General features: G+C 64.4%; 3 protein-coding genes across 5 annotated transcripts; all 3 read right to left on the reverse strand.

Annotated features, from left to right (window-relative positions):
• Positions 1-5984: 5984 nt before the first annotated feature.
• Positions 5985-7006, reverse strand: LIF (LIF interleukin 6 family cytokine; the record flags this gene model as incomplete). Its single annotated transcript, XM_056504653.1, has 2 exons — positions 5985-6667; positions 6809-7006. Coding segments are annotated over 2 exons (636 nt in total), but the record flags the coding sequence as incomplete, so codon positions are not given.
• Positions 7007-12834: 5828 nt separating this feature from the next.
• On the reverse strand, positions 12835-14980 carry LOC130259769 (uncharacterized). Of its 2 annotated transcripts, XM_056504427.1 has the most exons (4): positions 14820-14980; positions 14020-14156; positions 13692-13907; positions 12835-13583 (listed from the first exon to the last, which is right to left on the reverse strand). In XM_056504427.1, exons 1-4 carry the CDS (start codon positions 14851-14853, stop codon positions 13443-13445), a joined length of 528 nt encoding a protein of 175 aa, XP_056360402.1. In that variant the 5' UTR covers positions 14854-14980; the 3' UTR covers positions 12835-13442. The 2 variants fall into 2 exon arrangements, with proteins under 2 accessions (XP_056360402.1, XP_056360401.1); XM_056504426.1 differs by having other exon boundaries at positions 12835-13907.
• A 2192-nt stretch (positions 14981-17172) lies between these two features.
• On the reverse strand, positions 17173-22505 carry CASTOR1 (cytosolic arginine sensor for mTORC1 subunit 1). 2 transcript variants are annotated; one of them, XM_056504448.1, is made up of 9 exons: positions 22260-22505; positions 22083-22153; positions 19677-19870; positions 19452-19584; positions 18829-18952; positions 18240-18356; positions 18059-18141; positions 17869-17963; positions 17173-17798 (listed from the first exon to the last, which is right to left on the reverse strand). In XM_056504448.1, exons 1-9 carry the CDS (start codon positions 22481-22483, stop codon positions 17733-17735), a joined length of 1107 nt encoding a protein of 368 aa, XP_056360423.1. In that variant the 5' UTR covers positions 22484-22505; the 3' UTR covers positions 17173-17732. The 2 variants fall into 2 exon arrangements, with proteins under 2 accessions (XP_056360423.1, XP_056360424.1); XM_056504449.1 differs by having other exon boundaries at positions 18240-18353; positions 22260-22449.
• Between the last annotated feature and the right edge of the window lie 387 nt (positions 22506-22892).

Below are 22892 nucleotides of genomic sequence, written 5' to 3' on the forward strand. Positions count from 1 at the left end.
GGTGTCCACAGCTTCTGAGTGGAAAATCCCATCCCAGAGCCTGGCAGGTATCTCACCAGGGCTGCCAGGAAAAAACAGTCTTTGCCCACCCACCACTGTCCTTCCTGCCCCAACAGCAGAGCCCATGTGGGAAATGCCAGGCTGGGAAAAAATCAAGGAGAAATCTTTCTAGGAGCAGGTTTGTGCCTCACAGTGCCCAGCTGCAGAGGAGGAAAATCTCTGGTGGCTTTTAAGGGCTGGGTTCATGCTGCTGCCATGGGGCCTCGCTTGGAACTTGCTCCTCTCCTGCTCCTGTCTTCACAAGACGTGTAGGAACTTCCTATCTCTGGAGCCTCGGGCCCTTAGTCAAATTTGGTTGGCAGCCACAGGCGCGCACACGCTCGCCCGGCGGGATTGCACGCACACCTTGTTTTCTCAGGAAACGAGGGGAGCGTGACCCAGGCCGGGTAGTGCTTCATTCTGCTGTAATAAATTAACATGTCAGCTCTTCTGGCCATAAAACCTGTCCCAGATGCAGTGAAAGCCAGGGGGAGAAGCTTGGCATCCTCGTGGTGAGCTCAGCCAGGCGAGGGAGGTGCAGCCGAGTTCAGTGGGACACCCAAGGTGCCCCTCGAGGCTCAATCCCAATCATGGGCTGGGGTTCCTCAGCAGAGGGGTCCTGCTGGTGTTGGGTGAAGCCCTGAGCTGGGAAATAAAGGGTGGGAGTGTCCCCCTACTCCCCTTGGTGCCACTGGGCTGGAGGTGCTGCTGTTCCGTGAGGTCAGAGAGTGTGGGGAGAACAAAGAGCAGGGACAGAGCCATCAGTCTCAGTCAGGGCTGTTGTCCATCTCCCCTTAATATCAAGAGTAACTTCTGCTTTCCTTATCTCTGTTTCTCCAGGAATCTCCACTCCTTTTGCTGACTCTGAATTAGTCTTAGTGGGAGCTGCACTGATATGCAACCAAAAGTGGCACAACCCCCTTGTGCCCCTCGATGCTGGAGGCCACCAAGTGGAGCAGCAGGAGGGGCACAGGGGGCTTCAGTGGCGTGTGCCCTCTCTGCAGCCCTGGCTCCAGGGACCCTGGGGACCTGTCACAGCTCCTGCTTAGTCCCAGGGCTGGTCCTTCCCCACCATCCCCACCATCCTGGCGAGACTCTGCCAGTGTCACCTGCTCTTCTGTGAGCCTGCTTGGGATTTGCTTCCAAACACTTTTTTTCCCATCTCTTCACCTTTGCCAGCCCTCTGCCTCATCCCAAAGCCATCTTTCTTTCCTTAGGTGAGATCTTTCCCTTGAGCCCCGATTTTCCCCTCAGGGCCAGGAATTATGTAGGTTCAGGCCGCCTGAAATGCCTTGTTAAGCAGATATGTCTCAAACAGCTTCAGCCTCACAGGTCCTGCTGAATTTTGGGATTTGGGCTCAGTCTTCGAGGCAGATTCCACATCCCTTGAGACCCGAGCAGAGCAGGGGTGGAAGAGCAAGGATGTTCACTCCCTTTTGGGCACAGATGACCGGGTGCTCTGCATGCTGAGGCTCTGGCAAAGACTCTGAGCGCTCTGTCGAGGCTCCTCCATCAGTGCCAAGCGCAGCCGGGGCTGCGGAAGCGCCCCGGTCTCTGGTGGAGGGCGATAGCCGTGCCGAGATAACCCCGCTATCAGATCCCCGGGCTGGCCCCGCCCGTCGCTCCAAGGCAGCCCAAAGCGTTCCCTTCTCGAGGGACAAGGGTCCCTAAGCCCCGTGGGGGGGTTCCACAGCTGGGGTGCAGCAAGGAGGGGCCTCTCCTGCAGCTCCCCGGGGCTGGAGCTGACCCCGCTCCAAAGCTCCTCACTCATGAGACTAAACACTTGCTGACCAAAGCTGCCGACAGGGGTCTCGGGGGACCGCTGGGGATGTGTCATCCTGCTCCCGAGCCAGCCCCGAGCTCCAGCGGTGTCACACAGAGTGGCTGTGCCGGGGGGTCCGGATCCCGGCCCCTGCCCTCCCCTGGCTCTGGCGGCCAGTGCCAAGTCCCCCGCTGGGCACGGGGGCGGCTCTCGGAGCCGGGTCCTGCGGCTGGGGTTGCGTTCGTCTCGCCTCCAGCCCATTGTCTTGTTTATTTGTCACGGTTGGTCCCCAATTAGGAGTTTGAGGCGTTTGGGACAAGGAACTGTTTCTTCCCATGTGAACGTGCGGTTCCCGCTCCGCCGGGCTGTGATGTGGCCGGCGACCCGCAGGAGCATCTGCTATTGCAGCAACAGTGCCCGAATGCGTTTCAGATGGGCTCGGCTCTGCTTTCCGTGCTCGGGCCGGCGGCCAGCGGGGGATGGAGCCTCCAGCCGGCCCTCGGGATGCGATGTTCCTGTCCTCGGGGACCCGGCTTGGGGACCTGCTGGGGAGATCGGCACCAGCCAAACGCGTCTGGCCAGTGCCGAGCCTTGCGGGGGGGGAACCCTTGTGTGGGGAAGGGGCTCTGCCGTGGGCACCCATGGGTCCGACCCCAGCCTGGGTGCACACAGGGGAAGGCGGGATGCTCCACCTGGCATCTCCCAGGAAACGACCCGACCGAGCTCTGCCGGTGAGCTCAGCCCCGCCGGGGATGCTCCCGCCGGCTCAGCCCGGGGATGCAGCGCGGCTCACCCCGCGGAGGGGGCGCGCAGCCGGCGGTGCCCCGGCCCCGCACCTGCCCCCGCGGACGGCAAGTCCCGTCCGGCCGGTGGCCCCGGGGCAGCGCAGGGCCCGTCCGGCCGGGTTCGCGCGGCGTCAGGCAGCACATGATCCGCGCCGCGGGGCCAAGGGCTGAGGTCAGGCAGTCACACCCAGGCAGCGGCACTGACTTCACCGCGGGCAGGAGCGGCTCCTCACGTATCCCGCTCCCCGAAGGCAGCGCTGACCCTCCGCTCGGGGCCCGTGGTCAGGCCGCTCCGTTATCGGGGCGCGGGCATCGCTCCCATCGCAACGGGTGGATCCCCGGAGCCCTTCCTGGCTCTCGTCCCGGCCAACATAGTTTCTCTGGTCCTGGGGCCGAAGGGGAGTCACTGACAGGGTCCTGCCGGTGCCGCTGGGGAAGCCGCAGAGCCGATTCCTTCGCGGGGCTCCCGGTCCGGCCCGAGGGCTGGCCCGCTTCCCCGGGGCGCCGGCTGGGTGGGATCAGCCCCTGGCTGAGGTAATTGAGAGCCCTTTCCATCTCTCCCGAGTCCGGGATGAACAGAGCAGCGCGTCCTGCCTCGCTGGGGCTATGGCACGAGCCGGGGGCCCCGATTCCAAAACCTCAGGGGAGAGTAGAGGAAGGGATTTGGGGGATTTTAGGGGCTTGTCCACGTGTTTCCAGGGGAGGAAGAGTTAAACCCTCGCCTGCTGCTAATGAGCCTTAACTGGGAATGACCCGACACAGGGGAGAAGTGAACCCATTGTCCTCGCCTGTGTTTGACTGTCTTCCAGGGAGACTCATGAAACGCAGAGCCGGGGCGTGAGTTCCCGATTTATGTCAGGAGGCTGTGATTTATTCTATTTATTTATTTTTGCCATCTGGTTGAGGAGGGATGTTGAACGCAAGCGTGAGAAATCCAGATGTGCACAGCTCCTCGCTCCCGAGCATCCATCGTCCCCAGCCCCGCTCCCGGCCCCGCCGAGCCCGAACCTGCCCCCCTGGAGGGGCCCTGACACCCCTCCAGCCCCGGGCGGGTCGGTGGCACCCCGCGGCACCTGCCACATCCCTGCGGGGATGAACTGCGGGTGTTGACTCAAGGAAGGGCTAAGTTCGGATGTCCAGCACTGGACTTGCCAGCATAGGGAATGTTGGCCATAAAATGCCATGGTAACAACAGCCATGGGGACACCTGCGTGTCCCCAGCTGCAGGGTCAGGGTGACCCCGCTGACAAGGACACATCAGGGTGCCGTGGTGACAAGTGCTGCAGGACCTGGCCCTGGGGCGTAATGCCCATCCTGATGTGATGATGCCCTGCCCCATGCCTGTGTTTTTTGGGGGTTGTATTGCTTTGAGTGCATTGTATACCACAGTGCAGGCAGGAAATGGGCCCCACACATGGGTTACATGGGCTGCAACCCCAAAATCGGCATCCTCCAGGGCAGGGACCCAGGAGACACCCAGGGTCCCTTCCCTGGTGGCAGGCTGGATGATGGAAGAAAGCTGCACCATGCATGGGGACACATCACGGCACATGACACATCCAGGGATGTCCCTGGGTGCCTCGGCTGTGGGATGGAGGAGCCTGTTCTGTTTTGGCATTCACCCCTTCCATAGAGGGACAGCAGGGCCAGGCTGGACACGGGCACCAGTGGCCCTGCTGTGACCACTGGTGCAGCACGAGGCTGCCACTGGCACAGGGCAGTGCCAGTCTGGGGTCAAACCCACACCATGAAACCTCCCGGAGGAGCTGGGGAAGCACTGGGCAGCACGAGCCTGCAGGGCAGAGGAAGATGGGCTTAGGGGGCAACTTCTGAATTTCTGCGATGATCTTTAGGTCGGGGCTCCTCTGAGACACGAGAGATGATCACACAGGATCTTAGCTCATCCGCTTGCTGTCTCATGCCTGGGAGGTTTGGCCAGTGGCCCAAGGGCTCTGGAGGAGGAGGAAAATTTCATCATCCTGCTCCAACGTCTGCTGTATAATCGGCCTCTTGTTAACCGCTCCAGCCCCATGCGAGGCGCTCGCTGAGGAGCGGGGCGCTGATACAGCCTTAGGTGGTCTTGGCCGTGGCAGAGCTCTGCTGAGCCTCTCCCAGCACAGCCTGGGAAGCGGCTGTGATTTTATCTGCTCTGTCCCCTCCACCTCGCACATGCTCACTCAGCTCCCTCAGCCTCTTCCCAGCCTTTCTCCGTTTCCCCAGGAACTTCCAGTGCTGCCAGAGCGGGGCTCTCCACACCGCGGTGCTCCACACGCTGGGATGGTCCCCTCACCCTGCTGGTGCCCACACCACACCCACACCCGCTCCCCATGCCAGGACAATCCCTGCACCACTGTAGTGTCCCCACATCGTCCCAGCACTTTTGAGCAGCTGGTGAGTGTCAATTTAAAAATTCCCCCCCAGAAAAATATACTTCCAATCATCCATCCAACAGCAGGTGGGAAGGGAGGAAGGAACAAGGTGACCGGGGATTGTGATCCACACAAATGCCCCAAGGGGTTTTGGGGCAGCCCCGGGGGTGCTCTGGGGGAGCAGAGGTGTCTGAGGGTGAGCACAAAAGGGACCCAATGAAGAGCAGCCAAATGCAGTCTGTTTCTATGGGTTTATTTTAAAAAAAGTAGGGCAAGAAGTATAAAAAAATAAATATTTAAATAGAATTAAACTTATATATTACCACAAATCTTATTAATAATTATTAATTATTATTAACAATAAAATTATTAAAAGTTAGAATTCAGTGCACGCTGGGCTTTCCACGGAGGCAATAAATAACCCTCACAGCCCGCTCTGGTGCCAGGAGCGAGCCAGCGCCACCTGCCACCGGCCTGGGGCCCGTCCCTGTGTCCCCACGTCCCCATGTCCCACACCTGTATGTCCCCGTGTCCCATGTCCCCGTGTCCCATCCCCCCAAGGCAGGGCTGCATTCAGCCGTGCAAAACCCAGCTCGTGGCTGTTAGTACATTCAGAGCTCTTCCAACGGGAAAAGCACTTTTCCAGAGCAGAGGGCATTCCGTGCCCCGCCGTGCCCGCGCGGGGGGATGCTGCTCCACAGTGAGGTGACTGTCCCACACAGACGGTGGGACCCAGCCCCAGCCAGCACAGCCACCAGTACCCTCAGTTCGGCTCCTTGCAGGGCAGCTCAGCCTTAAAATGTGCAGGGGGAGCGTGTCCCCGTGTCCCCGTGTCCCTGCCAGCCGCTGCATCCCAGCGTCCTTCCTCACAATCCTTTTTCCTGGGAAGTGGCAGCTTTCAGACGGTGCTCGAGGGCATCTGTCCGCTTGCTCCTCGTGGTGACACCGTCCTCGGGGGACAGAGTCCGGCCCTGCCGCCAGCCCCCACAGCTCCCCGCACCCCGCGGGAGCGCGGGGACGGCTGAGGCACATCCTGGGACCAGCCCGCGCCCCGGCATCTCCTCGGGGATGCGCTGCCTCGTCCTGCTGGATGCTGGCTCTGCCCCGCCCGGGACACTCCGGGCTGCAGCGTTCACCCCCTCAAGGGGCAATAAATTACCGGAGGGCGGATGAGGCCAGCGCAGGGACCGTGTAATAAATAGGGAGGCGGAATTTCGGGAGGCAGCGGCGGGGGCCGGCCAGCAGCAGAGAGGCAGCGCGGCCGGGGCGGGCGCTCATGAGGGGCTGAGATGAGGTAGGAGGACACGTGCTGCCTGCCCGATGACCTGCACGTACTTCCTGAGCACCTGGCAGCCCTGCTGCTTCTTCTTGAAGGCGCTCTTGCCCTTGGAGCTGTCCCCGTACCTGACGTCCACCTGGAAGATGTTGTAGTTCTTGCAGAGGAGGCAAGTGAGGTTGGAGATGAGGCCTCGGGTGGTCTTGGTGGTGTTGTGGAGGCGCTCGAGGAGCTCTTTGGCCAGGGGGTTGAGCTCCTCCTGGTCGCGCGTGATGTTGCCCAGCGAGGCGTTGAGGAAGGCGAAGAGCTTGTACATGGCCACCATCACCTCCTTCCTCTCGCTCGTCCGGTTGACGCGGAAAGCGGGGAAGAAGATGCCGGCGGGGTTGCAGAGCTTGTCACTCTCGCTGCTGAACGGCTCTCCCTGGCACTTCAGCTGGGAGGAGAGGCCGGCGTCACCCCGCGTCCCCCGTGTCCCCCCTGCCGCCGTCCCCGCCGTGTCCCCAGCCCTCCCCCTCCACGCGCTGGCGGCCCAAGCCCCCCACGAGCCCCCGGGCCGTCCCCAAGCGCCACTTACGTAGAGGCTGAAGAGTTCCTGGGCGGTGGCGTTGAGCACGGCCACCTGCCTGCGGGTCTGCTCCTGCACGTTGGAGCGGCACAGGCCGTGGCTGGAGCAGCTGTTGCCGGTCACCAGCAGCGCCCGGCCGGCCACGGGCCGCCGCTGCAGCAGGAGCAGCGCCACGAAGGGCACGACGCCTGTGTGGGGAGAGAGGCCGCGTCACGGCGCTGGGCAGTCACCGCTGGTGCAGAGCATCCGCCCAGGATGACCCCGGCCCCGGGCACCCGAAGGGAGGGTGTGCAGCTGGAGCGGACATCCCGCTCGGGTGAGCGCGCAGCTCAGCTGGAGTCCCCTGAGCCCCCGCTCTGCGGTCCCGGCCCTCTGCCGTCCCCCTCACCTGCCCCCCGGCTCGGGCTCCCCCGCCTCCCTTCCCGGCGGGAGCATTCCCACATTTCGCAACCGGCCCGGTGGCGACCTGGCGGGTTTAATCAAACGTGCGAGACGCTTTTTCCTCCGTTACCCTGGTCCGGGCGCTTCGGGAGCAAGGCCCCACCCCGGCCCGGCTGACTCAGCGGGGCTCCCGCAAGGAAACCTGCTCTCGGCGTGCCCTCCCTCCTCCCTCCCGCCCCCGGCCCCACCGCCTGCCTCAGTTTCCCCGTCTGAGAAGTGGGCGCAGCGCCGAGGAGCCCTGGGGAGAGACGATGCAGCTGCCAGAGACTCCAGCCAGGAAATCCCTGGACGCGGAACAAGGGGACCCTTGAGCCTCCGGCAGCTGGGTCGCCCCGGCGTCCCCTCCTGAGAGCGGGGGAGCTGCAGCCCCCAACCCACGGGGACTCCCCCAAACCGGGATCCATCCCTGCTCGGGGAGGCCAAACCCCTCCTGGGCATCCTCGGGGCGGGTGGCCCGGGTGTCCCCGCTGCTGGGTGACCTGGATGCCACCCGCAGGGCCCGTCAGGGCGGGGGTCCCGTGCCCCGCAGCCGCGGGGGTGCTGCCGGGGGAAGCCCCCGGCCCGCGTCGAGCGCCGAAGCCGCCTGCACTTGTCAGCGCCTCGGACGTGCCGCCGGTGCCGGGTAATCCAAGCCTCGATTTATTTACCCTGCCCAGGTGGGAGAGGACTTACCTGGGCGTGCTCCGACCCCTGCCCCGCCGCTCCCCTCCCGCACGGGACCCTCCTCCCCGCGCCCCCGGGGGATGCAGATTCCCTGACCCCTCACCAGCCCCTCTCGCTGTGTCCCCCCCGGCCGCTGCTTCTGCCCATTTCACAGCTGGGCAGAGCGAGGCTCGGCACCCACGTGTGCCAGGGGCTGGGTGGGTGGGGGGTCCTGGGTGGGTGCTGCCCCGTGGGACCCCCCAGAACGGCTTCTGGGGTGGGGGCCGCTCCCTCCAAACCCCCTCCTGCGCTTGCACTCCTCCCCATCCTTCCAGCGCTCCCGGCAGCGGCTCGCGGCATCGGAAGCCCCAGAAGGAGGAAAAGCAGGAGGAGGGGGGGGGGGAAAAAAGTATTTAAAAGTACAAAAAAGAAAAAAAAAAAAAAAAATCCCCCCCTCCTTGAGATTTTTTTTTCTTTCCTTGGAATCATTTCCAGTTATATAAGTGTCCAGATGTTGGCTGCACCGCGCCAGCGCCGCGCTCCGCTCCCGCTGCCAATTCCCAGAGATGCTCATCCCGGGGGGGACGCGGCGCGGCGGGAGCCCTCGCTCCGTCTCCAGCGGCGGCTTCCAGCCGGGAACCGCTCGCACCCGAGCATCACCGGCAAAAGGAGGGGAGGGGGAGGAAAAAAGGGGGAGGGGGAGAACGGGACATAGTATCCCCAAAGTCGATTTTTTTTATTTTTTTTACCTGCCGGCACGAACTTCATTGTGAGCCGCGTCCCGGGAGCGACTTAATAGGGATTGGTGTTGGCAGAGGAAGTTTTCAGAAATTCATGTTCATACTGGGGGACTTCTCGGGGTTTATATACCGGTCCAGCCTGTGTTGTAAGAAGAGGGGAGGAGGAGAGGGGGGTGGGGGGGGGAGATCACCCGCTATCGTTACTTCTATTGAAACGGGAAATCAGGAAGTCGGAGGGTTTGGAAATCATGAATGATTCTTAGAAATAAACTTATGAAAAAAATTGATGTCACACGGAATTTGTGCCGTCCTTTGTCTCTCGCGGGCTCGGTGAAGCGGGTGGGCAGGGAGGGATGAACTGAAGCCCCTGGAGGGGGGCGCACGTGGGGTTCGGGGGTGTCGAGGCGCGGCGGCGAGCGCGGCCGCTGACTCAGGAGCCGCAAGAACTTTCACCCCCAGGTCCCCCTCCCCGGGCCGGGGCTTCCCCGCCGGCTGCCGGAGCAGGCAATAAAATGAAGGAGGTAAAAAAAGTCTGGTTTGGGGTTTTTTGGGGGTTTTGGAGGGATGGAAGGGGCGGGGAAGCGGTGGCGGGGTGCCACGCTCCTCGGTCACGGTGGGATGGCAGCGGTGTCCCCCAGCCCGCCGCTGGCTCAGCCCTTTGGGCAAAAGTATTATCAGCAAAGGGTGGGTTTTCTGCAGGAAAAAGGACAAACCCACCCAGGGGGAGAGGCCGGACCGGCCCCCCCAGGGTTAACCCTTCCCTCGGCGGGGCTGTCCCCTGCCCGGAGCGGGCAGGAGGGCGCAGGGTCACCGCCCCGTGGGCATCCCACGGAACCAGGACACTGCGGGGCTGTTCGCTGTCCGATTTGGGTGAAAAACAGGTTAAAGGGATTTTTTTTTTTTTGTCCTTCTCTGTATTTTTTTTTTTCTTACCGGGGCCGAACTGAAACTTTAATCAGGTTTAGCAAGTTTGTGCCCCGGAGGGTGAACTGGCGGTGACAGTCCAGGAACGATGGTGCAAGAGCCACCACGACCCCGAGTGTCCTCCCTTGGCGTGGGGGACACGGCCAGGGGGGACACGAAGACCCACCTGTGCTGGCGGGGTTGGGCCATAGCTGCTGCCTGCCTCAGTTTCCCCGTGCAAGGACCAGCCTGGTTTGCCCGCGGCATTGATGCCCCAGCCCAGTTTAGCCCAGTCCGGTCTTAGCGGGACATCAGGGATGAGCTGGGGACTGTGGAGGGCGGGGACCATGAGCTCCATCTCCCCCCCTGCAGCCCCATCCCAGTCTTTTTGGGATACGGGGAGCAGCACATCACATGGTGATGGACATCTGATGGCCTGAGGCACTTAATTAGCTGAGGAATTAATTATTAGCATAGGGAACGCCCTGGGGGGGGGTTGTGTGCAGGGGTTGACATGGATTTGCCCTTTTCCTGGATTTCCCAGGGACGACTGAGTCCAGGCTGGAGCTGAGCTGGGCTTTGGGACCCCTGGTCATGGTGGGATCATCGAGGTGACACCGGTGGCCCCACCTGCAGCTCTGCCCTTCGGGCAAAAGCGCTAGGATTAAAGGATGGGTTTTCTCCAGGAAAAAAGACAAACCCGCAGGGAGACGCTGGACCTCTGCGGGAAAACTCGAATTCCTGGTCCAGACAGGCTGGATAGGGAGATGGCAGAATGGGAGATGGGTGGGAGGCACCAGGATGGGAGATGATGCCCAGGAATATCCCCTTTCCCAATTCCTTTGGTCACAGGAATATCCCCGCACGGACCCTGTGCCGATGCCTCAGGGCAGCAGGGACGGGGATGCAGGAGGGTGAAGAGGCGCTGACAGGGGCGGGGGTCCCAAGGAGGCAGCGGGAAGCAGGGAGGGGAGAGCCAGCCCTCCCTGTCAGGAGAGACTGAGGGCCGGGGACCTGTGGGGTTTGGGGACCTCAGGAGGAGCTGGGGCGGGTTGGTCAGGGCACAGCTGTCCCCGCTGTCCCCACTGTCCCCGCTGTCCCCGCTGTCCCCACCGCCCCCTCTATCCCCACCACCCACCTGCCCAGGGACAAGAGGACAAGCCCGGGGTGTTTGTTCCAGGGCCACCGCTGCCATGCTGCTGCTCTGTGCCCTCCGAACAATCCCCTCCGAGCATCCCTGCCCGTCCCTGTCCTCAGCTCCATCGCAGACACCCCACCCGCCCCTGTCCCCTTCCCTGTCCCCATGCTGCCCCTGTGCCGCATCCCCGTCCCCCTGCTGCTCCCTCTTCCCTGTCCCTTTGCTGCCCCCATCCTCATCCCTTTTCCACGCTCATCCCTGTCCCATCCCTGTCCCCTCCCGGTCCCATGGCTGTCCCCATCCCTGTCCCCGTGCTGCCCCCTGCTGCCCCAGCCCAGAACTGGCCTCTCCCCATCCCATAATTGCCCCCGCCGCCCCATCCCAACTCAGAACTGACCCATCCCCATCCCTGCTGCGGAGCTGCCTCCTGCCCCTTCCCCACCCCAGACCTCTCCCCAGCCAGAGCTGTCCCCTCCTGCCCTTCCCCGTCCCATCATTGTCCCCCCGCCCCAGAACTGCCCCGTCTTCCCCCCGTTATTGCCCCATCCCATAATTGCCCCCACGCCCCATCCTTACCCCCTTGGCTCCCCTCCAGGTCTCCATCCCACGGTGTCCCGTGCAGGGGGGACGCTCAGATTCCAGAGCCACCAAGAGCTCTGGGTGTCCCCCAGGAGTGGGGACGAGGCTGTGATGGGCTCAGGGGTGTCTGGGAGAGGGAGGTGCTGCTGGGCCTGGGAAATTCCGGGCTGAATAACGGAGGGCACCGAATTCCCCTTTGACTCACGGTGGGTCCCTGCCGGGGCTGCCCCACCCCTGTCCCTGTGCCCCACCGGTGTCACCCCCCTGGTGCCACCTCAGCGGTGCCACCCCAGCAGTGTCACCCACAGGCTTTTCCTACGAGTGGCACTGGGGTCCCCTTGGGGACACCACCCCATCAGTGACACTCAGCTGGTGTCACCCCGTTTTTGGGGTCCCCAGTCCCCCCCAGTCCCAGGAGGTCACCTACCTGCACCTCCCCTCCGCAGCCCTCCCCAGAGCTGGCTGGGTGGTGGCACTGTCACGGTCACTGTCACGGTCACCCCCAGCACGCCAGGCTGGCCCGGGCTGCCTCATGGTGCCATTGTCCCACACGACTGTCCCAGGTGGCCGTGGTGGCCTGGTGGCCGTGCTGGTGGCCCGGTGGCCGTGCTGGTGGCCGTGCTCCTGGCGCTGAGTCAGGCAGTGCCGGCCGCAGAGCCGGGCCGGGCCCCGCGGGGAACGAGTGACTCCCTGGGGACACATGACCAGGTCTCAGGATTTTTGACTCAGAGGGGCTGGTGGCAGCGGGTGGCCTGGCAGGACACTGCACTCAGCGTGGCTGTGACAGGTGGCACAAGGTGTCCTGGCAGTGCCAGGCCCTGTGGTGTCACGTGTCCTGTGCCACATCCCATCGTGTGCCACATTCTGTGCCGTGCCATGGGCCACGTCCCACCATGGGCCACGCCATGTGTCACACCATGTTGTCCCACCATGTGCCACACCAGCCCATGTCACATCCCACGTGTCCTGGCACAACCTGGCCACCAGAAAACAGCCTCTCCCTGCCCACAGCCACCAGGACAGACACAGGGACAAAGGGACACAACGTCTCAGTGGTCCATAGGCCAAGGTCAGCACTTTATTTCCTTCTGCCATTGTACAAAAATAAAGAAGTGCCACATGGGCGGGGGCACTGCCCTCCTATGTGTACCAAAAATATCAATATACATAAATAAATCCTTGTGATACTCATAGTTTAACACCGTACAAAAGATATCATAAAAATAGATATTTATATATTAGAAATGTCCTTAAATATTTCTGCAAGCTGCAGGAGTTAACCCCAACAATCAATAAATACAATGAACACACAAATATTAATGTATAAATTAGGGGGAGGCAGTGGGGGCTGTCACCCACTGTCACAGTGCAGTGGCCAGAGCCAAGTCCCTGCTGGGCACGGTCAGGGCTGTGGTGGCACGGCCTGAGGGGCTCAGGGGGGACACAGAGGAAACAGGGATGCATGGGAACACCCAGTGTGCAGGAGTGAGCCTGGGGACACTGAGAGCACGGGGACATTGAGCACGGGGACACCGAGCATGGGGACACCGAGCCCGGGGACACCGAGCACAGGGGACATTGAGCACGGGGACACCCAGCACAGGGATGAGGACAGGGATGTGCAAAGGGACACAGAGGAGCACAGACTGTGCAGGGACACAGGATTCCACTCCCAGCTGCTCTCCGGGAGCAGAGCTCGAGCGGGGCAAGGCAGGGGTGACAACACCGGTGACAGTCGCCGGTGGCAGCAGCGCCCTCCGTGGGCCCCTGTGCCGGGTGCCGGGCGAGCAGCTCTTAGTCAGGCTGTGTCACCCGACCCATTGAATCACTGGAAAATCCGGCAGGGCTCGGGGACAGGGAACAGCCGGGCACCCACCCGGGGGACACCCGGCTCCACTGGGGCCACCCGGGTCCGCGGGGAAGCGGGGCAGGATGTGGGAGAGCCAGCCAGGGCTGTCCTGCAGCCGAGGGGTGGCACGGGGACAGCAGGGTCCCCACGAGGGGCCGGAGCGGCTGGAGATGCTGTCAGCGCATCCGAGCCCTCGCTCCGGTGAGGTGAGAGCGGCTCCGAGGTGCCATCGGTGCATCTCCATCCTGGGCACGGCGTCACATGGGATGGAGATGGAGATGATGGAGATGACGGAGATGATGGAGATGATGACGGAGATGCAGAGGGATCTCCGCTGCCCTAGGGGCTGCCCTAGGGGCGCGCAGGCAGCCGCGGGCCCCGCTGCCATCTCCCGTTCTCCCGGCGCGTCCGGCGGCTCCCGGCGCTCAGCTCGGCGCTGCGCTCGGCCATGAAGCGGGCGTAGCTCCAGAGGATCTGGCACCCCTGCAGCTTCTGTCGGAAGATGCCGAGGGATGCCGCGGGGCTGGGGAGGGGCCGGCGGCCGGGGCGGGGGTTGGGGGCCGGGAACAGCCCCGCCAGGTTGTTGAGGAGCGCTCGCACCTTACGGTGGGTCCTGCTCAAGCGGCGAAGGATCTCGGCCTCGGGGTGGTGGAGGTTGCGCTGGAACGCGATGATGTCCTGCAGCGCCTGGTCCATGTGGCTCATGGGCCTCCGCAGCCTCCGCAGCCCCCAGGGCCCCTTCGCCGGCCTCTGCAGCCACTCGGGGCTATTGTTGGTGCGGCAGATGTTGTCGATGGCCAGGTGCTGCTCCCTCTCCTGCCCAGAGATTGGAGGGGAAGATCAGGTACGTGGGAGCAGCTCGGGGACCGCCCCCAGCTGCCCTGAGGAGGGGACAGGCGTGACTCTCGTCCTGGGGAAGGGGACTCACGTAGAAGGTGAAGAGCTCCTGCGCGTCCTCGGCCATGAGCCTCACCAGCGCCTGGGTCTGCTGAACGGTGGGGGCCAGCGGGGACCTGCCCCCCTGGCCCGGCACTGCCCAGAGGATGAGGAGCCCTTTGGCGACAGCTAGGGAGGAAGAGGAGGGGCCGTTGGGGCATCGCTGGGGGCAGGGACACAGCCCTCTCCCACAGGGTCACTACCCCCGGCCCCACGGCCCCTGTCCCCGCTCCAGGGGTGACCCAGCCCCTGCGCCAAAAAACCTGCTGGGCACCCGGCGGGGAGGAGGATGAGGTGCTGGAGGTGCCGTGGGGCAGTCGGGATGCTCAGACCAACCACAGCAGCTCCCCCTGCCCTGCCAGGGCGGGCCAGCGCAAAGGAGGGGACAGCAGCGACACTCCCGGATCCAGTCCCGCTATCCAGCTCTGCCCGGTCACCGTCTCAGCGCCGCTGTCACGTACAGGACCTTGGATATGGCACTGGGGTGACACGCAGCCTCTGTCCCTTTGGACAAGCTGACCCCTGACCTTCTGCATTGGTCCCCAAACTGTCCCCTCCCGCGCACCCCTCCCAGCATCCCCTCTCCCCCAGGCTGCCCATCCCAGTGCTCCCCACGTGCCCGAGGGAGGCGACACTGCCGTGGGACACCCTCGGTGCCACCTGCGCCGGCACCGCCACTCCAGCGCCCTGGGGCCCCTCGGCCGCGCTCCCCCCGCCTCGCTCCGCTCCGGGGCGAGCGACAGGGACACGGGGCCACGGGCCACGGGCCACGGGCCACGGGCACACACGTACCTGCCAGCACGCCCCAGGGCCCGTCGCACCGCATGGCCGGGGCAGGGTGTCCGCCCGGGGCTGCCGGGCGCGCAAGCCACTTCCTTAAGTGCTCGGCGATGGGGAAGCTCCGCTTTTAAAGCGCACCCGGGTCACCCCCACCTCCGAAGGAGGCACCCGGACCCAGCGGAAGGCAACGAGAAGTGAAGCCATGCCCCGGGGGCCAATGAGCAGGGTGAGAGCAGCGCCGGGAGGAAACGGGCGGACGGATGATGGGGATGTTCTTCGAGTCAGTTCCTCGAGGGAGTCCCGGTGGGTCCGGCCTGGGAGGCTGCGGTCCCACTGCTCCCCCCGGATCCGGCGGCACCCCCCAGTCCTGGCTTCTTGGGAAAGAGACTTTTTGAATCACGCTGATGTCACCGCTCAGCATCCAACGCTGAACTGAAACCGGCGCCGGCTGCCCCGAAACCCCAATGCAAAAGAGGGCAGAGGCGGCTGGCAGCGGCGACAGGGATGTCACCCATGGGCCACCACGGGGTGTTTCGCATCCCAAATCCAGCTGTGGGACGCAAAAATCCACCCAGGCAAGGAGGGCGGTGGCAGTGCGGGAAGCGCAGGGCACCCCAGCACTGCCTGATGCTCCGGGGGTTCTTCTGTCCCCTGCTCACACCCACCCACACCTCTGGGGACAAGTGTGGGTGCTGAACCAAGTGGGGGACACCAGGCTTAGCCTCTCTGAGCAGCAGCACCCACGGGAGACCGAGGGCGTGTGTTGCCCAAGGCAGCGCCGCCCCTTGTGCAACACTGGGACAGCCCTGGGGCTCGGCACCGCCAGCAGCACCCGGGGCAGTGCCCCTTGTCCCCCTTGTCCCCCTGGGCTCCCCTGCCTGGCAGGCACAGCCCGGGTTTTTCCCGTCCCTTAGACATTAAAGTCTCCGATCAGCGTTTCGAGGTGTGGCGCAATCCCGTTGATTTTGGTGACCCTCGCCTAATTCACGCATTCGGAGAGTTCGGTGGTGGCGCTGGGAGACGACCCAGAAATTAACAGCTCCTTCCAGGAGGAAGGATGCAGCGGTGACTCACAAAGTGCTTTCTTTTCCCAAAATTTCCCTGCCCCGGCCGCGCCACGACCTGCACGGTCTGCTTCCTCCACCAGCTGCTGCTGGCGACTCCTCCTCTTCCTCCTCCCGGGGCCTCCCCGGCAGAGGGGGCGGCTGGGGTGGGATCCAGGGGGCCAGGGCTGTGCCCAGGGCAGGCCTGGAGAGGTGGAGGAACCACGACAACATCTCACTTGCTCCACAGAAGTTTATCCATCCCTCAGCCTAGGAAGGCTGTGCATCCATCCATCCATCCATCCATCCATCCATCCATCCATGTACCCATCCAAAAATTCCTCCACATGTTCAGCTGTGCATTAACCTGTCCATCCATATGATGAACCATATGATGATCCATCCATCCATCCATCCATCCATCCATCCATCCATCCATCCATCCATCCCTTCCTCCTCTTCCATTCTTACCCATCCATCCATGCCCTGCCCTGAGGGTGATCAGGGTCCCACCCTCAGCTCTCCCCCAGCCACAGGTGGCCCTGGCCCCTCCACATGGCACTGCCACCCCCTGGGCTGGGCCAGCAGGACCCACAGTGGTGGCCAGGACTGTGCAACACCCAGCAGGGACAGAAATAGCTCTGGTGACCGCATGGGCCAGTGGCAATTTCTTCACCGCCGGGAGCGTCACTGCTGTCCCATGACACAGGGAAGAGAGCCCAGAGAGTGGCAGGAAGCTGGTGGCTGCAAGTGTGTGGGGCTGACGTGGGCAAGACGTGCCAGGACCAGGGCACAGTCCTGCCCGGAATGCAGGAGAGCAGGGGACAGATTTTGGGGACAGGATGGGAGCAGAGGTTCCCTCCACGCTCCTGCTGGGTCTGGCCTAGGACCAGGAATGCCCTGGGGGCACCCACTGGCTGCAGCAGCCCCAGGAGGGCACAGCCCCCACCCCAAAGTGCACCCCACTTTGCCACAGGATGCCATGCTGCCAGCAAGGGAACAGGATGTGGGGACACGTGGGGACACGGTGGCAGTGTGACAGGGACAGCCCCAGGTCTGGGGTCAAGCTCATGCCTCAGTTCTCCCCCAGTCTGGCCCACTGTGGGGCAGGGGGAGGGCATGAATGTGGGCCTGGCCTTCCCCAGGGCCAGTGATTTGCTGGGGGCTGCAGCTTTAACCCATTTTTTCACCCAAAGTACAGAGCAGAGAAAGTGGCCGTGTCCTGGTCATCTCACAGAGAGACTCTGCCCCCCTGTCCCATCCCAGACCCTGCCACCAACACAGGGACCAGCTCTGACCAACCTCCCTGGGCTACACAGAAATAAAAATAATAAGAATTTTATTGACTTATCAAAAACTATGCGAAAATACAACTTGTGAGGGGCTGGGTGTCACTGTCACCCCTCCACGACAGGTGACAGCCAGGGCTGGTGGTGAACCAGAGCCCCCCCCTTGGAGATTTTTGGGGTGCCAGGGGTAACCCCAGCTCCAGGAATGCTCTCCCCTCCATGGGCTTGTCCCCGAGCATGGTGGCCACCCCTCCCTTCCCAAGGGGACACATCCCATAGTTCCCAGGCTGTCCCCCACAGCACCACGGGGGCACTTCACTGCTCTTTGGCATGTCCCCTCCCCGCCCCCCTGTGTCCCCTCCACCCGGACACACCCACTCTGCCCTGGGCCACCCACCAGCACAGGCAGGGCTAGAGGGAGAGGATGGCACACAGGGACTGACCCCCTCCTGTGGCACAAGGCCACCAACGTCCCCAAAGCCACCACCTCCCCAGCACAGAGGGAGCCATGCTGTGCCCGGATCATCAAAACCAGGAATTAATGCCTGTGGGTGGGGAGGAGGGGACACACCAGCTGGACAGTGGGACGGCCGCTATCTGCCGCTCTCCTGCCGCTGCTGCAGCAGCTGGATCACCTCAGCACTGCCCTCCTCGGGGACCTGCGGGGCACAGGGGGGTGTCAGCCCCAGGGGACACCCCGGGGATGCCAGGGGGAGGGGCAGGGCTCACCAAGGCGTGGTCGAAGTTGAAGGTGCTGATGTAATAGGCCGAGATGTCGGCGGCCGCCAGCGGCTCCGCGATCTGCGCCACGATGCCACACTCGTCTGGGGGGGCACGGGGGGGCTGGGGTCACTGCCAGGGGGACACACGAGGACAGCAGAGCTCCCCCTGGGCGGCAGTGGCACAAGGGGACACTCACCGAAGCCGAGGGGCTGCCCCCCGATCCGCACCATCCGCCACAGCTCGCCCGTGGAGCTGGTCAGCAGGAGGTCACTGGGGAAGCTGAGGGGACAAAGCCAAGTGTCACCTGGAGCTCAGTGTCACCTCTGGGCGCCCAGACCCAGGGACAGAGGGACAGACAGCCCCAGGATGGCACCTACCGCTTCTGGGTCTCGGCATCCATCACGATGGAGATGTAGCCCTCGATGAGCGAGAAGGAGAAGAAGGTGATGGAGTCGAGGTCCTGGCTGCTGGTGGCTGCATCCCACGGGGGGCTGCTGAGGGGGAAGGGGACACAGGGAGGGGTTACAACCCCCAAAAGGGTGGGGAGAAGGGCTTGGTGCTGGCACTGGGTGTCTGAGTATCATGCTGGGGTGCTGCAGGGTGGGGAGAGAGGGGACAGGAGCAGGTGGTCCCCGCAGGGTCTGCAGCTCACAGGTGACAGACACCAGGGTTTGGGGAATTCTCAAAAGACCAGAGTCATTCAGGAGGACCCAATCAGGAGCATTTCTTCCCCACTGCCTTTTCCAAACCCACACCTCCTGGGATTTGGTACAATGGTGGCTTTGTCCCTTGTGCAACCTCAGGATTCCCACCCTCACAGTGTAGCTCCCGGGAAGGCAAAACCAGTTTGGAAAACACACCCAGAGTCTGAAAATCCACCGGGACCAACGGCTGGGACCAATGTCACTGCAGTTGAGGTGGCACCAGGCAAGAAGCCACCTCCATGTCCCCAGCCCCGGGACTCACCCGTGGGAGTAGAAGAGGACGTCGATGAGCATGGTGGCGATGGCGGGCAGCGTGTCGGGGGCCACCGTCAGGACACAGAAGCGGGTCTGGGGGCTCTGCACCGGGTGCAGCGTGGGGCTGGTGGCTGCCAGGGGAACGGCCGCGCGTCAGGCCTGGGGACAGCTCGGGGACAGTCCCGCAGTGCCACCCCGTGGCCACCGGGCTGCCTCTCAGGGAGCAGAGGGGCGGCCCGGGGTCCCAAAGGATGTGGCAGCTGCCACATCTCTGTGGGGACTGGGTGGCCCCCCCAGATGGGCATCTCTGCATATTGGTGGGTCCCCCAAATATGTAAGTACCGCTGATGGGAGCAGGAGCACCTTGGCAGGGACTGGGGTGGTCCTGGGGACAGGGTGACCATGGGGGTTCCCCAGGATGTGGGAACCATCCATGGGAACAGCACCTGGCTCAAGGACAGAGTGGCCTTGGGGGGTCCCCCAAAGATGTGGGTTCCACTGGTGGGAACTGGATCATCATGGTGGGGACTGGGTGGCCCTGGAGGTCCCTCAAGGACATGGCTACCACCAGCTGTAGCATCTGGGTGGGACTGGGCGGCCTGAGGGGACACAGAGCCCAGTGTCACTCACGTGGCTTGGGCTTGAGGAAGCCGTTGCTGACATCATCACAGGTGACAGGGACGCACTCGCCGCTCTCCTCCCTGTAGATGTCGAACTCCCCGGCCAGCGTGTGGATCACCACGGGCAGGTCCCGCTCCCGCACCTGCCCCAGGGCGCAGGGTCAGTGCCACCCCTCCTGCAGGGCACAGAGCGGCCCCGGGCCAGCCAGCAGGCGCCACCGCGGCCGTCACTCACCAGGATGAAGTCGGTCTGGTACGTGGAGAGCATCAGCACCGAGACGTGGTGCTCGGCCAGCGGCGCGATGACCGAGCGCGCGATCTTGGTGACGCCGGTGGCCTGGCAGCCCGGGGCCTCCCGCCCGTTGGAGACCACGCTGAGCACCAGCCAGGTGGAGTCTGCCACCTGCATGAACTCGGAGGGCGGCAGCTCTGCGGGGGACAAGGGACACTGAGGCAGGTGGCCTGGCAGGGCTCGCCACAGCCGGACACAGCGCCAGCTCAGGCACAGCGTCACAGTGTCACACTGTCCCCTGGGGGAGGAGTGACCCGACACAGTTTAAGCCCCGTGGGTGGGGACACTGCTCAATCCACAGGTGGAATGAGCTCAGCTCTTCTACATGGGGATTTGGCCATGGGGATGAGGGGGGCCAAGGCTGCAGCTCCCCCAAACATCCAGATGTGTCTCTCGTCCCTGTGCCAGCACCCCAGGCTGGGTGCATTGGGGTGTTGGCATTGCACCCCAAAAACAGCACCACCAGGGCCCTGGGGCTGCCCAGCTCATCCTCTGCCCCAGAGGAGCGCCCAACCCAGCGCCCACCCTCAGGGATGCTCAGGGAGCATCCCTCCAAACTGGAGGGAACAAGGGGAGGGTCATCCCGCTGTCCTGAGGGTCCCAGCACCTGGTGCCAGCCTGGTGGGGAGAGCCCAGGCTGGCAGAGGGCCACAGGTGTTTCCCAAAAATCTGCTGGTGTTGGCAGAGTGGGCACATGGCAGCTGTTCCTGCCTGCCCCCCTCCTGCCCAGCAGAGGGGCTGGCACTGCTGGGACACCCCAGGACTCAGCCAGGCTGCCCCCTCCTCTCTGGGCTCTCCTTCCCAGCAAGGGACGGGTCGGGGGCTCAGGAGGTCTCCCATCCACTCCTCCCATCCAGGAAAGGTGGGAGCAGCTCCCATGGGAGCCCTTTGGGGGGCACCCAGTGCCCAAGCCCAGCTGGGACCCCAGACTCACCACAGCAGCGGTGGAGGGGAGGTGGCACGGGGGGAGGGTCCAGCACCCAGAGGGGACCCCACCACGGGCCAGGCTCTGTATGTGCCCGGCTCCCGAGCTCGGCCGGGGCAGGGCGGGAGCGGGGCCGGATCCAGGGCCGAGGCGGGTGTTCCCAGCGCCTGTTCCTGTGCAGGAAGCGCCAGAACAGCCTCGGCTCCAGCCCAGGGCCCAGCGCTGGGAACAGCGGGGCGGGACAGGGACTCGGGGACATGGGGATCTGTCCCAGACCTCAGTGTTTAATTGCTTTTCAACACCACCCTGGGCGAGGCTGAACGCAAGGGGACCCCGCTGTCCCCGTGTCACCCAGCCCAGGGCTCAGTCCTGATCCCCACGGGAAGAGGGGGTGCAGCTCTCCTGGGCTGGGGGTCCCCTTCCATCCCGGCAGCGGGGGGACACTGGCAGCCCCCCAGCCGAGGGGGGTTCACAGAGCACTGCAGGCTCACAGCACTATTGTTCAGCACTTCCCGCCCTCCCCTCGGGATCGAGGAATATTTGTCCGCAGGCCCCGAAATAAAACAATACATGGGGAAGAGCTCTGGCTCTGGGAGCGGGCCCGTTCCACAGCAAAGGGCGGCGAGCCTGGACCTGGCCGTGAGTGGCCGTGGCAGGAGCGCTGACCCTTGTTCCTTGGGTCACGGCCAAGGATCCTGCGGCCTCGGCAGGAAGGTTTGGGCGTGGGCAGCCGGGCCGGGACCCGGAGCCTCCGGCTCGGCCCGTTGGGCCGGTACCGCTGGCGGAGCGCGGCACGAGCCGTGTCACCAGCGGCGGGGACGTCACCGAACGGCACATCCCTGGAAGGCGGACCGGCTTGGAAGGGATCCAACCTCCCCAGGACACCCCAAAACCTGGACCCTGCTGCCAGACAGGGCTCACCCCTGCCAGCCGGGCTGCGCCTGTGCTTTGCCCTCCGCTGCCAAAACTCCAGCTGGCCCTCGCAGGGCGTAGGGACGGGATGAAACTGGACACGGGAATGATGACAGGAGGGCTGCGAGAGCCTGGAGCGCTGCCCGCGGGCATCTCGGGAGGTGCCTGCACCCTGCCGGGAGCACCCGGGCTCCGGGCTGGCACCGGGCGGGCACCGGGCTGGCACCGGGCTGGCACCGGGCGGGCACCGGGCTGGCACCGGGCGGGCACCGGGCGGGCACCGGGCGGGCACAGGGCTGGCTCCGGGCTCTCCGCAGCTCTGCCGGGAGGAGCGGTGGGAGCGAGGGCAGCCCCGCCGGGAGAGCCCGGTACAAGCCGGTACATCCCCGGCGCAGGCGCCCAGGAGCGGGATGGGCACGTTCCGAGGGAGCCGAGCACAAGCCGGGACTCGCTCCCTGCGGCCCAGGCGTGCACAGCCCGTGCCCGCCCTGCCCAGGGACACAGCCCCGTACCTTTGAAGCCCTCCTCGTCCAGCATGACTGTGTAGTCCTCGGGGGTCTCCGTCAGGCTGAAGAACTTGCACCTGAAGAAGAAGAAATCGGTGGTGCTGATCGCAAAACCGCCGCCGTCTCCCGGGGCCGGGAGTCGGGGAAAGAAGAGGAGGAGGGTGGGGGGAGAAAGGCGGGTACCGGCAGCGCTGGGGCAGGAAGAGCAGCTTGAGCAGCGGGTGGGTGTAGAGCCAGAGCCCGCGGCGGGCCAGGCTCAGCACCCGCACCCGGTGCTCCAGGATGTGCAGGTCCATGGCGGCCGCGCCGCCCCGGGAGCCGCCGCCGCCGCCGCTATAAGGGAGGACACGGGACCGCCCCGGAACCGCCCCGCATCGCCCCGGGACCGGCCCAGGACCGCCCCGCATCGCCCCGGGACCGCCCTGGTACCGCCCCGCATCGCTCCGGGACCGCCCTGGTACCGCCCCGCATCGCTCCGGGACCGCCCTGGTACCGCCCCGCATCGCCCCGGGACCGCCCTGGTACCGCCCCGCATCGCTCCGGGACCGCCCTGGTACCGCCCCGCATCGCCCCGGGACCGGCCCAGGACCGCCCCGCACCGCCCCGGGACCGGCCCAGGACCGCCCCGCATCGCTCCGTCACCGCGCTGTGACCGCCCCGCATCGCCCAGGGGCCGAGCCGGGAACGCCCGGCATCTCCTTGGGACCGCCCTGTGACCGCCTGCCTGGCCCCGGGACCGCCCCGCATCGCTTCGGGACCTGACCCGGCACCGATCCGCGCCGCTCCGGGACAGCCCCGAGCGCAGCGAGCCGGGCC

Source organism: Oenanthe melanoleuca, chromosome 15 (genome assembly GCF_029582105.1).
Source record: "Oenanthe melanoleuca isolate GR-GAL-2019-014 chromosome 15, OMel1.0, whole genome shotgun sequence".
Lineage (NCBI taxonomy): Eukaryota > Metazoa > Chordata > Aves > Passeriformes > Muscicapidae > Oenanthe > Oenanthe melanoleuca.

What these genes read in the sequence shown, in the direction of transcription:
- LOC130259769 (XM_056504426.1), bottom strand. Translation starts at nt 14,853, where the DNA reads ATGCGGTGCGACGGGCCCTGGGGCGTGCTGGCAG. An exon ending in GCCCTGGGGCGTGCTGGCAG is followed by an intron (nt 14,157 to 14,819) that starts GTACGTGTGTGC and finishes CTTCCTCCCTAG; the next exon opens with CTGTCGCCAAAGGGCTCCTC. An exon ending in AGGAGCTCTTCACCTTCTAC is followed by an intron (nt 13,908 to 14,019) that starts GTGAGTCCCCTT and finishes ATCTCTGGGCAG; the next exon opens with GAGAGGGAGCAGCACCTGGC.
- CASTOR1 (XM_056504448.1), bottom strand. Translation starts at nt 22,483, where the DNA reads ATGCGGGGCGGTCCTGGGCCGGTCCCGGGGCGATGCGGGGCGGTTCCG. An exon ending in TTCCTGCCCCAGCGCTGCCG is followed by an intron (nt 22,154 to 22,259) that starts GTACCCGCCTTT and finishes CTTCTTCTTCAG; the next exon opens with GTGCAAGTTCTTCAGCCTGA. An exon ending in ACCAGACCGACTTCATCCTG is followed by an intron (nt 19,585 to 19,676) that starts GTGAGTGACGGC and finishes GCCCTGGGGCAG; the next exon opens with GTGCGGGAGCGGGACCTGCC.